Source organism: Mus pahari, chromosome 3 (assembly GCF_900095145.1).
Source record: "Mus pahari chromosome 3, PAHARI_EIJ_v1.1, whole genome shotgun sequence".
Classification (NCBI taxonomy): domain Eukaryota; kingdom Metazoa; phylum Chordata; class Mammalia; order Rodentia; family Muridae; genus Mus; species Mus pahari.
In genome coordinates this window covers 77,134,309-77,146,583 of record NC_034592.1, presented here as the reverse complement: position 1 = coordinate 77,146,583, position 12,275 = coordinate 77,134,309, and the positions used below count along the sequence as shown (strand labels likewise).

Below are 12,275 nucleotides of genomic sequence, written 5' to 3'. Positions count from 1 at the left end.
GGATGCTCTTGCCTCTTCTGGCTCCAGCCCACTTCACAAGAGTGGCCTGGGTTTGCTTCTAGACCAGATGGGCACTCTGACATCACGCCTCAGTCCCAGGCGCTCCCTGGTAGGCAGTAGGTCAGAGTTCTGTGCTCTGGGAGCCCCCTGAACCTGAGTCTTTCCCACTTCACCCCACCCCCACCCCAGATGTGGAACACGGAGCGTGGGCCCTGGGAAACAAACTGTGCTCCATCATGGTGAAGCAGGAGCAGAGCCCGGAGCCGCCTGTTGATCCCCTGGCTGCCTCCTCTGCCATGGCAGCTGCCGCCGCCATGGTCACCCCACCACTGCTGGGCCTCAGCCCCATCCCCCGGCTGTCCATCCCTCACCAGGTAAGCCTGGGGACTGTGCACAGGGGCTGAGGGAGGGAGGGAGGCTGAGCGGCGAGGGAGGGGAGTCACACCCAACTTCCTGGACCGCACCCCAGGGTCCATGAGCTGGGAACCCTGGGAACTGAGGGACTTGGACCTCCCACATTCACCATCCCTTCCGCATCCTCCAGTAGGCACAGGTAACAGTGCCCTGAAAGCACGCTGGGCCCTCCCTGCATCAGAGAAAGCCTGCAGGGTACCAGGCAGGGCTGAGGGTTCGTTTCCAAGTGAAGGATATCAGAACGGGGGATGCCCCAGGATACTTCCTTTCCTTTTAAGTTCCAGGACTTAGAGAAAGATCAACATGTATTTATATTAATAAGCCATGCTCATGAGAATCCCTGCCTCCACTTCTGGAGTGTATAGGTAACAGCTGTAAATCTAAGACCCTTCCTGGAATGAGGCTCAGACCACTGGCTTCTGGGAGAGGCTTTGCTGAGTCAGGTTTGGTTCCCTAATGTGCTCCAGGATGATCTCTTTTTTTCTTCAGCTTCCTTCTTTGTAAAATGGGTACAAGACACAGGGCCTAAAATTCTATAGTTTAAATAAATAAATGCTAGGGCTGGAGAGATGGCTCAGTGGCTAAGAGCACTGACTGCTCTTCCAAAGGTCCTGAGTTCAAATCCCAGCAACCACATGGTGGCTCACAACCATCTATATAAGGGGATCTGATGCCCTCTTCTGGCACACAGATGTATCTGCAGCAGAGCACTCACATTAAATAAATAAAAAATAAAAATAAATAAACACTAATCCCTAGGCCGGAGTTTGCTGGCCACCTGGGTTACCTCTTCAAAGTAGGTGGTCCTAAGCAAGAAAGGTCACCTTTCCCTGCCCCCAAGGTCAAGGACAAATGACCAGCTTAATCCCCAGAGAGTCTCCAGAATTAGCTCAGCCGATATCAGAAGGAAGAAGGAACCACAGCAGGAAAGGAAACAAGAGCCCGGGAGTTAAGCCCTAAATCATGCAGCTGAGCTTGGCCTGTCGGACCCTAGAGCAGAGGATTCCCACTCTACACAGGACACAGGAGCCAGGCTGTAACTATCTGAACCCCCAAAGGGCTGCACTGCTCCACACTCCCCTCAGGTCCCCTCATCCGAAGTGCTGCCATTAAGCTGGATGGAGACCAGGGAACGGCCAAGCTACTGAACACCTTGTTGTCCTATGTCCAGCACTCTGTCTCCCACACAGTGTCATCATCTCTGCAGGCAGCAGATGCAGTGGGGAGAGACAGCCCCAAGAGCCAAGTCCTCACAGAGACCTCCACTTACGTGCATGCTGGTGGGGTTCACACGTACAAAACCACACATGTTCCTGAAGCCCTATCTATAACATCACTTTGGAATTTAAATACACAGGAACACATTCTTCTTAAGAGTGTACATCTGGTTGCACCCAAGCCTAACTTGAAGCCCCCCAAAGGGTTCTCACTGCTGCAAGCTTCCTTGGCTGGGCTCTACTCCCATTTGTGTCAGAGGATCCACATGACATTTCAGCTCCTGCTGCTTCCTCTCAGCCTTGCCCATTTAATTCCTCCTGTACTATTGTTCCCATTCATCCAACAGCTACAGTGGGACTAACATGACCTCCCATGCTCATGGCAACCCCATACCAAGGCCTACATGGCTTTCACAGTGAAGGGTCAGCCTCTACCTGGGAGGCGGCCTGACCCTAGGTACCATAGGAACTTTCCCTTCCTGAGACCCAGTTCTGACCTACAGTGTGTAGCCACTGTTCTTTGTCGAATGTGTCGAATGGTTTTCTCAGCATGAGGACTTGCCTGGGCTGAGCCCAGCACTACTGAGGCCAGCCATTCCTCCAGCTATGCAGGGCAAACCTCCAGCCAGAGGGAGGGAGGAGGGTGAAGGGCTTGATGAGAATTGTCCCAGGGGTGGGTGATGGAGATGAATCTGTCTCTTCCTCAGGCCCCGGGAGAAATGACTCAGCTGCCAGTGATCAAAGCAGAGCCACCGGAAATGAGCCAGTTTCTCAAAGTGACACCAGGTAAGTGTGTACGAGAGAGAGACTCCTAGTCATGGACAGACGGCATCCGTCTAGACCACCCCTGTGCCTCAAAACTCCCGCTTCTCCCCCAAATACTCTCACCTTCCCAATCTCTCACTCCTTGTCTATCCATATTCCCTATTCTTCCATTCCTTCCTTACCCAGTCCTCAACCACCGTCATTCTACCAATACCTCACTCCATTTGCTGAGCCTCCTTCCATCCACTTGATAACTGAAAACTACTTTATAGCCACCAGTCATCTTTTTTTTCCATTTATATAACCATCCATCCATCACTTACTCAACTGTTCACCCATCTGTCCATCCATCCATCCATCCATCCATCCACCCATCTGTCCATCCATCTATCTATCTATTCACCCATCTGTCTATCCATCCATTCATCCATGAATCCATCCCTCACTCCACTCACACATCTGTTCATTTGATTACCACCCATCCTATTACCCTGAGACTGGATCCATGTTTTAGAGTCAGAGAAAGGAAATGAAAGAACATTGGTCAGCCTGAACCCCATGGGTCTGGTTTGAACTTAGTCCTCTCTGGACTTACAGAACTGGGGCTTTAAAAGCCTGAATCCTGTGAAGCTATGGGTAAAGAAGCATGCATCCCAAGGGACTCCTCACCAAGGTGGCAGGGGGCTCCCTCTGCACCAGCAGAGAGAGATAGGTTGTCTTAGTTAGGGTTTTCCTAATGTGAACAGACACCATGACCAAGGCAACTCTTATAAGGACAACATTTAATTGGGGCTGGCTTACAGGTTCAGAGGTTCAGTGCATTATCATCAAGGTGGGAACATGGCAGCATCCAGGTAAGCATGGTGCAGGAGGAGCTGAGAGTTCTGCATCTTCATCTGAAGGCCGCTAGTGGAAGACTGACTTCAAGGCGGCTAGGATGAGGGTCTTAAGTCCTTGCTCACAGTGACACACCTACTCCAACAAGGCCACACCTTCTAATAGTGCACCCCCTGGGTGGAGCATATGCCAACCATCACAGAGGCAGCACTCAGCGACCATCTTCATGGGTGCCAAAATGTCTTTCTAACACTGCTAGGGCCATTGATACCCAGCTCAGGTCAAGGGCCTCTCCGTACATTTTCTGCAGTCAGGGCTGGTTCAGCCTATGTTCAGCTGTTCTCATAACGTTACCGCAGAGATGGGGTGCAGCCCTACTAACCAAGTCCTCTACTTTTTGCAGAGGACCTCGTACAGATGCCTCCAACACCCCCCAGCAGCCATGGCAGCGACAGTGACGGATCCCAGAGCCCCCGCTCTCTTCCCCCCTCCAGCCCTGTCCGGCCCATGGCCCGCTCCTCCACGGCCATTTCCACCTCTCCACTCCTCACTGCCCCTCACGTAAGCAACTAGGGATGGGCTGATCCTGGAGATGAGGAAATAAGTAGGTTCACCTAGTTCCCTGACCAGTGAAGAGGGTCAGGGAGCCCCAAGTCTGACACTTACCCCATCAGATCCAGGCAGGGACCCGTTTGACAGGTAAGAGGGGGGTGTTTCAGTTCTGCCCCAAGATGACTAGAAATAAAAGGTAGAGAGACACTGTCCAGTAGGGCCCGGATGCAACCAGTTATGGAACCAAGACGAGAGTCTGTTTCTAAGCCCTGGCGAGTGACACAGCCTGTCTCCAAGAAGCACTTTTTGGAGGCAAAATGGAGGAGACCTTGATCCCTGAGGAGGTCATGGCTCCTCCTAACTGGAACTGTGAGAAAGGGCCTGAGGAAGATGCTGTTTAGGGGACCCTAGACGAATGAGCTTTGAGACTGTGGATTCTAGGTAGGATAGATGAAGGGACCTCACAAAACAATTCAAACACTTGATCCATGTTACTGGACCTAACTCGGATTCCTCCCCTTCTCCAACCCGAGAGTCAGAGGTTTGAATCTATAGATAGTACACAGTAGTGCTTGAGTTTGAACCCAGCTTGTCTGCTTTCTCCAGAAACTGCAGGGGACATCAGGGCCACTGCTCTTGACAGAAGAGGAGAAGCGGACCTTGATCGCCGAGGGTTACCCTATCCCCACCAAGCTCCCCCTCACCAAGGCTGAGGAGAAGGCCTTGAAGAGAGTACGCAGGAAAATTAAGAACAAGGTAAGACCGGAGCTGTCCCTACCCTAGGACTGTGGGGACATTTCTACTGAAGGGGGCCTCGGCCCCTCGGTGATGTCAGCTCTGACACCGGGGACTGCCTGGGAAGGGGATACTCGGCCATGGTAACCCCTCTTTTGGAACCTCCTCCTCCTCCCTCCTCCTCAGATCTCTGCCCAGGAGAGCCGCCGCAAGAAGAAGGAATATGTGGAATGTCTAGAAAAGAAGTAAGTGTCCCATTCAGGCCGGGACCCCAGCCTGGTGTGCTGTCCTCAACCAAAGGCCTGGCTGCAGGCAGTGCGATGGTGGCTGGGGGACAGGACGCCCTGAACCTGTGCCTGCTTGACCCTTCCAGGGTGGAGACATATACATCAGAGAACAATGAGCTGTGGAAGAAGGTCGAAACCTTAGAGACTGCCAACAGGTGAGTGGCACCCCTGCGTCCCACCTGCCCACTAAAGGCTCTGGGAGGCAGGAGAGAGGAGAGATAACCAGCTCAGGGTGATACTCCAGCATGCATCCCACATCCTGGGAGCTCTGCAGCCCTGCAGGTCCCTGACTTCCTAGGTGTCCCTGACTGCACATGACTCTAGACTTCTGAGAGGCCGGTAAGATGTTCACGTGAGACTGTGCAGGGCAGAAACTTTCCAGCTGTGCTTCTCAGCATCAGTATTGTCTTTCAACTTATTAGAAACACTTATTCTCTTCCTGGGCGTGGTTGTGTGTGCCTGTAATCCTAGCACTTGGGAGGCAAAGACAAGCAGATCTGTGTAAGTTCAAGGCCAGCCTGGTCTACCTAGAGGGCTCCAGGATAGGTAGGAAAGCACAGATAGGCTCAGCGAGCTGTGTAGATTTTATTTTGTTTTGAGTCTCATATAATCCAAGCTGGCTCCAGACTTGCTAAGTAGCTGGGGAACTCAGCACTTCTGAGTTCTCTGCCTCTACCTCCTAAGGAGTAGATTTCGAGCATGTGTCCCTGTCCCTGGCTGCCACCAGTGTTGCTGTGGTTTGTTGTTTATGTGCAGGAGCATTTTCCCTACTGTGTGTCTGCGCAGCATGTGCATGCAGTACCCATGGAGGCCACAAGTAGGTGTTGGAGCCTCTGAAACTAGAGTTCCAGACAATTAGGAGCTGCCATATGGATGCTGGAAACTGAGCCCAGGTCCTCTGGAAGAGTAGTCAGTGCTCTTAACCCTTGAGCCATCTTGCCAGCCCCTTCAATCAGGACTTTAGTACGTCCCTAGAGCAGTTTCCATACTACTACATCTGATGGCCAGGCCTTTTCTACTCAAAGCCAGCTCCCCATGTGGCCTGAGAACTTGTGAGAAATCAGGAATTTCAGGACTTTGCTAAGATTGCTGGGCCAGAATGTACATTGTGCGTGTGTGCGTGTGTGTGTGTGTGTGTGTGTGTGTGTGTGTGTGCGCGCATATGTATGCAGAGGTCAGCATCCAGCGTCTTCTTTGTTCTTCACCTTATCGTCTGACACAGGATCTTTCTCTGAATCTGACACTCACTGGTTGGCTAACTGGGCTGGCTCTGTGTCCAGTGTCCCTGCCCCCTCCTCCAACACACCAGGGTTGGGCAGTCATACCCAGCCAGCCTTTCTTTTCTTTTCTTTTCTTTTTTTTTATTTTAAGATTTTATTTATTTTATGTATATATGAGTACACTGTCACTGTCTTCAGCCACACTAGAAGAGGGTATAGGATCCCATTACAGATGGTTGTGAGTCACCATGTGGTTGCTGGGAATTGAACTCGGGACCTCTGAAAGAACAGTCGGTGCTCTTTTTTTTTTTTTTTTTTTTAAGATTTTATTTATTTATTATATGTAAGTACACTGTAGCTGTCTTCAGACACTTCAGAATAGGGAGTCAGATCTCATTAAGGATGGTTTAAGCCACCATGTGGTTGCTGGTATTTGAACTCTGCACCTTTGGAAGAGCAGTCGGGTGCTCTTAACCACTGAGCCATCTCTCCAGCCCTTTTCCTTCCTTCCTCCCTTCCTCCCTCCCTCCCTTCCTTCCTTCCTTCCTTCCTTTCCTCCTTCCTTCCTTTTTTTCTTTTTTAATTTGAGAAGAGGTCTTTTTTTATTATTATTATATAGCTCTGGCTGTCCTGGACCTGCTAATGTAGACCAGGGTGGCCTCGAACTCACAGAGATCATTGCCTCTGTGTCCTGGGTGCTGGGATTAAAGGGCTCTGCCACAAGCTCATGCCTGGCTTTTTTCCATGGGTGTTGGGATACAAATTCAGATCCTCATGCTTGGCGATAGCACCGTACCTGCTAAACCATCCCTCCAACTCCCAAATTGCACTTTAACCGTACCCTGGATGGCTCCACTACACTGGGCTTGAGAAACATTAGTCTCAGGAAGCCGGCACGGCACCTGGCTTGTAGCATAAAACCACAGATTTGGACGTTGGGTTCTGGCCAGAGTCTGCTATTGTCTGTGACTCTACTGTTTCTTGTGAGCATCTCTGGTCCTCAGTATTCTTGGTGACAGTGATGTGACATCAGCAACTGGCTAACAGGACTGATGTGGGACTCTATAAGACACAACCAGAACCAATATGATCTGTGGCATTAAAGAATGCTTGTCCCCTTTATAATACTATTCTGATTCTAGATAGTGTCCTGAGCCTGAATCCATACTGTTTTCTAGGAGTAATTACAGTCACACAAACAACAGTATGGATTTAGAACAACAGTATTTAGTAGAATCCTAGCAAAGGACACTGTCTCCTAGCTAACTGAGGGTGGAACCTAGGACCTTGTACACACCGTACAATTTCTTTACCACTAAACATCAGCTCCCTTGCTATGTTTTTAGTTTTTGTCTGTTTATATTTTTTAAGTTTTTAGTTTGTTTATTTTTTGAGTATGTGTGTGCACACCATGGTCTTACCTGTGCAGGTGAGATGGCAAATTGTAGTAGTCAATCCTCTCCTTCCCCCTGTAGGTACCAGGGACTGGATTTGGGATCTTAGGCTTGCTGGCAAGTACTTGTATGTGCCCAGCCATTTAACTACCCCTGATACTTTTTGAAACCTGTTCTTGTGTAGCCAGGTTGACCACAAACTCATTATGTCCCTGAGGCTATCCTTCCACTCCTGATCCTCCTTCCCCTCTGACTGCCTGGCTCAGTGCAAGGCTTCTTCCAGGCGTGCTGAAAACAGGGTTTTTCTGTGTTGTAGCTCAGTCCTGAACTTCCTATGTACCTGGGCATCCTTCTGTTTCCGGGCCTCAGGAGAACTTGCTACATATTTTCTCCTTTCCTTTCTCAGACCCAGCTTCTCAGGCAGGAACTGGGTAGAGGCGGAGCCTTCAAACTTCACCTCTCAACCTCTGCCCTGAAAAATCTCAGAGTTTTAAGACTATTTCGCCACCTGCTGTCCACATCAGGAACTGCAAGGACACAGCTGGGTGGAAAAGTGCAGTATTAACCATTAATAAATAAGTGTGTGTACCCAAAGGATTCCGTGCTGGGTAATACCTAGTTCTTGCCCTCGGTTAGCAACTGAGACAATCATGGAACTCTCCAAATAAAGCTAATGTGCTACAGGTGCTGTGATAATGGTTAAAAACAGCAATAAATTGGGCTGGAGAGATGGCTCAGCGGTTAAGAGCACCAACAGCTCTTCCAGAGATCCTGAGTTCAATTTCCAGCAACCACACGGTGGCTTGCGACCATCTGTAATGGGATCTGATATGCCCTCTTCTAGTGTGTCTGAAGACAACTACAGTGTACTCGAATACATAAGATAAATAAATAAATCTTTTTTTAAAAAACCAGCAATAATGAACATAAGCAATGCCCATTTACTGACGGCACTACACGCTATGTCAAGTGTCTTTGTCGTGGAATCAGGGTTCCGTGGGGTGCAAAGGAGGAGACTCCATGTCTCTGTGACTGGTGCTGGATAAGAAAAGGCCATCCATTCTCTCCTGGGGAGTCAGGAGCAAGAGTTAGGCACCCCTAAGCTTCTACACCGTGAGTCACGTCCCCAAGACCCAAGCCAGGCTGCAGAGAGCCTACCAGGAGGTGGACCTTTTATATCTTGACTACAATGGGCACCAAAGCATACAGGCCCAGTCAGGAGCCGGCCAGGGCTCCTCGGGAGAGGCCAACATGCAGACATGGCTGCTGTACCTGAGTGCCCACGGTGACTCCCGTGCCTTCCTCAGGACCCTGCTCCAGCAGCTGCAGAAACTCCAGACTCTAGTCACCAGCAAGATCTCCAGACCGTACAAGATGGCGGCCACGCAGACTGGCACTTGCCTCATGGTAGGTGCTACCCCTTAGCCTAAGGCGGCAGGGGGAAGCTCTTCTTGGGGCTAGCTCTCCAGGACAGTGAGCAGAAACTGAAGGGACCAGTGACCTGTCCAGGCCAGTTCTAACAGATGTGAGGTTGATGCAACTAAATCTAGTGAAAGGCAGGTCCTTGGGAAAGTGGCTTCTATAGATTCAAGGAGTGTGATTCTTCTTGGGATGGGTGACAGGGAGAAAATAAAGGAGCCCCCGGGGTCCCCAAGGCTAGAGGGGACACCTAGGTCAGGCTCAGCCTCTGTGTGGCTCTCTCCTATTAGTCTGTCTTCCCAAGTAAGCACATGTTGCCTCTGACATTCTGATGGCAGGGCCTCGTTGGAGCTCCCCGGGGCCCTTGGCTCCTTCTCGGGCTCAGGCTGAGAAGGTGATGTGACTATGTGTCCTCCTCCCTGGTCACAGTTGCAACCCTCCCTTCCCCCTCTCCCTTTCTTCCTTTCCTGACTTCTTTCCTCTATAGGTGAGAACCACACAGAACCCCTCCCTCTGGTCTCTGGTGCTCCCTTTCGTGTCACTAGATTGGGTTGAAGGTGACTTGAGCAGCCTGTGCCTGCTTCTGAGAGAGCAAGAGACCACACTTCCAGAAAGCAGCCAGCTCTGGGGAGGCCTTTTTCGGGGGGGGGGGCACTGAGCGGTTTTCGTCGAATGCTTTGGGGTGGGGAGAGTTGGGAGTGGCCAGTCTCGTAGGCCTGCCCTGCCCCGGATCTGATGACTGTTCTGCCTACTACTAGGTGGCAGCCTTGTGCTTCGTTCTGGTGCTGGGCTCCCTTGTGCCCTGCCTTCCTGCATTCTCTTCAGGCTCCATGACTGTGAAAGAAGACCCTATCACAGCTGACAGCGTCTATGCAGCCAGTCAGAGTAAGTGCTTCCAGACTCTGGGTGAAAGCCAGGTACTAGAGAGAAGCCGTGTCAGTGCACTCACACCTTTAATCCCAGCATTATGGAGGCAGAGGCAGGTGGATCTCTATGAGTTCAAGACCAGCCCAGTCATCTACATGAGGAGTAGCCAGGGATACGTTACTGAGACCCTGTCTCCAAAAAGTCTGGAGTGCTCGAGAGATAGATGGCTCGGTACTGGCTGCTCTTCCAGAGGAACCATGTTTGATGCCTAACGACCCATATGGTGGCTTACAGCCACCTGCAACTCCAGTTCCAGGGGATCAGATGCCAAATTCTAGTCACTGGTGGCACCAAGCACACAGGTGGTGCACAGACACAATGGCAGGCAAAGCATTCATACACATTAAAAATAATAATAATAAATATTTTTAAGAGATTTGGGTTGGCATTCTCTCATTCTATACTCTAATTCTGCAAGTAGAATAACGGATCCCCAGTGAGGGTCTATGACCCTTTTAATGTTAGTTGTAGAAGTGGGTCCAGACTCTTTTAATTGTTTTTAATATTTATTTATTTTATGTATCTGAATAGACTGTAGCTGTCTTCAGACACACCAGAAGAGGGCATCAGATCTCATTACAGATGATTGTGAGCCACCATGTGGTTGCTGGGAATTGAACTCAGGACCTCTGGAAGAGCAGTCAGTGCTCTTAACCGCTGAGCCATCTCTCCAGCCTGGGGACCAGATTCTTTGCCACTCTGAGATCCTTTGGTGCAGCGATGTGGGGAGGGCAGCCTTAGAGAGTGGCAGAGTGTTCTAGGGACAGCAAGTGAGTGTCAGTCTTCAGTCATTTCTGATGGGGTGATAGGGTCTGCGTGACAGTATTAAGAAAGCTGCTGAGGCACAGGACCTGCAGCAGGTGTCAGGACTCTGCTGGGAGCGCCGGCCCCTGGGGAGAGTGGTAGTTGTGATCTGGGTGCCACCCCAGTAAAGTGCGGTGTGGTTCAGGTCAGAATCAGTCACAGCTGGCACTGCCATTTGCTAGTAATGTGAGCCAGGGTGCGCATCCAGATGTTGATTTCTAGACCCCAAGAAGCTGCGGTCCTCACCCCCAAGAAGCTGCGGTCCTCACAGTGAGCATGCACCGTGCCTTCTGGAATAGCCCCTGACATAAGGGGAAAGACAGGCCATGAACAGCCAGGGCATAGCAAAGATCTGCGTGGCTTTCAGAGGTAGAGGCCACTTCCGGTAGACCCATGGAAGAACTTCTAGGCCGTCCTTCATATGCCAGGAGCATGAATCTTACATGGCTGAAGAGAAAGAGGAAACGATGAGAGGTCAGAGAGAGGGGAGAGCAGGGAGTGTGTGAAGAGGAGGGGTACTGCAGGGGTGGGGGTGGGGGCGGTGAGCAAGGCTGAGAGGCTAGAAGGGAGGACAGGAGCTGGGAGCTGGGAGGAGAACTAAGAGGAGAGGGCTGTGATGGGGCGGCCGGGCTGGCGCGGGGGCGGGGCGGGGCGGGGCGGGGGCGGGGCAAGGCTCAGAGAGCCAAGGCTATCAAGGCCAGAGGAGAGGAAGCAGACACAGAAGAGGAGGGGCTGTGCTAAAGTACAAACCCCAGGGAGGGGGAGGGAGGGCATGAATGAGCCTCTGGAGGGAGTGAAGCACAGGGCAGGGCAGAGGGCACGTCTGAGGAAGGAGGTGGCTTGTTGAGCGGGCTGGTTTCCGGACTGCAGCTTCACACAATGCCAGGGGCCGCCTTTTCCATAGATTCTCATAGATTAAACCCTGCAGGGGAAGCTGGGAGGCAGGCAGCAGACTGGAGCCAGGAAGCCAATTTATGGGGACCCTTGTTGATGAGCAGGAAGCGGGGCTTAAAACACCTCATTCCCAGGGCTTCGGCTTCGTGTGAGATTTAATTGGCTTTAAGCTGAGGGCTTTATATAATGCCTGGCACGGGTGTCCAACAAACATTCATTTTTTTCTCCCCTTGACTTCTCAGAGGAACTAGCCTAGAAGAGAAAAGAAAAAGGTTTCCTTAAGTCTCCCAGGAAGTTAAGTGGCACGGGAGGATTCGAACTCAGCTTTCTGCAGGTCCTGTCAGCGTGATCCCAGCTTCTTAGGTCAAGGCCTGAAGATCATAGGTGTAAGGCTTACACGGGCTACAAAACTAACTAATGACCTGCCTGAGCAACTTAGTGTAACCCTGTCTCAATATAAATGAGAGAACAAGAGAGAGAGAGAGAGAGAGAGAGAGAGAGAGAGAGAGAGAGCGACCATATCCTGGCGATAGTGTATCGGCCTAGCTATTATGAAGCTCTGGGTTCAGTCGTTAGTACAAGGAGAGAAAAGTCCCAGTTTTCAGTAAGCAAACCATTACCGTCTTGTTCAGAAGTGCTACATTTTTGTGAGCTCATGCTTTTACAAATCACAGCTTCAATCTCTTATACTGCATTTACTCATCGAATCCTTGAATCTCTGTGAGGTTGGTTATACTATCCCCATTTTACAGATCAACAAACTGATGCTCAGCAAAACCAGAGCAGAGTGTGTGACTAATCTAAAATCAC

The 12,275-nt window shown here is 50.8% G+C and overlaps 1 protein-coding gene across 1 annotated transcript in view; it reads left to right on the top strand.

Moving 5' to 3' along the window:
* Nucleotides 1–12,275, top strand: part of Creb3l1 (cAMP responsive element binding protein 3 like 1) — a 41,697-nt gene that overhangs the window by 27,336 nt on the left and 2,086 nt on the right. Inside the window, exons 3-10 of the mRNA XM_021193356.1 lie at nucleotides 190–374; nucleotides 2,339–2,417; nucleotides 3,637–3,794; nucleotides 4,392–4,541; nucleotides 4,707–4,765; nucleotides 4,894–4,962; nucleotides 8,729–8,828; nucleotides 9,599–9,725. Coding sequence (XP_021049015.1) covers nucleotides 190–374; nucleotides 2,339–2,417; nucleotides 3,637–3,794; nucleotides 4,392–4,541; nucleotides 4,707–4,765; nucleotides 4,894–4,962; nucleotides 8,729–8,828; nucleotides 9,599–9,725 — 927 coding nt within the window. The remainder of the gene's footprint in view (nucleotides 1–189; nucleotides 375–2,338; nucleotides 2,418–3,636; nucleotides 3,795–4,391; nucleotides 4,542–4,706; nucleotides 4,766–4,893; nucleotides 4,963–8,728; nucleotides 8,829–9,598; nucleotides 9,726–12,275) is intronic.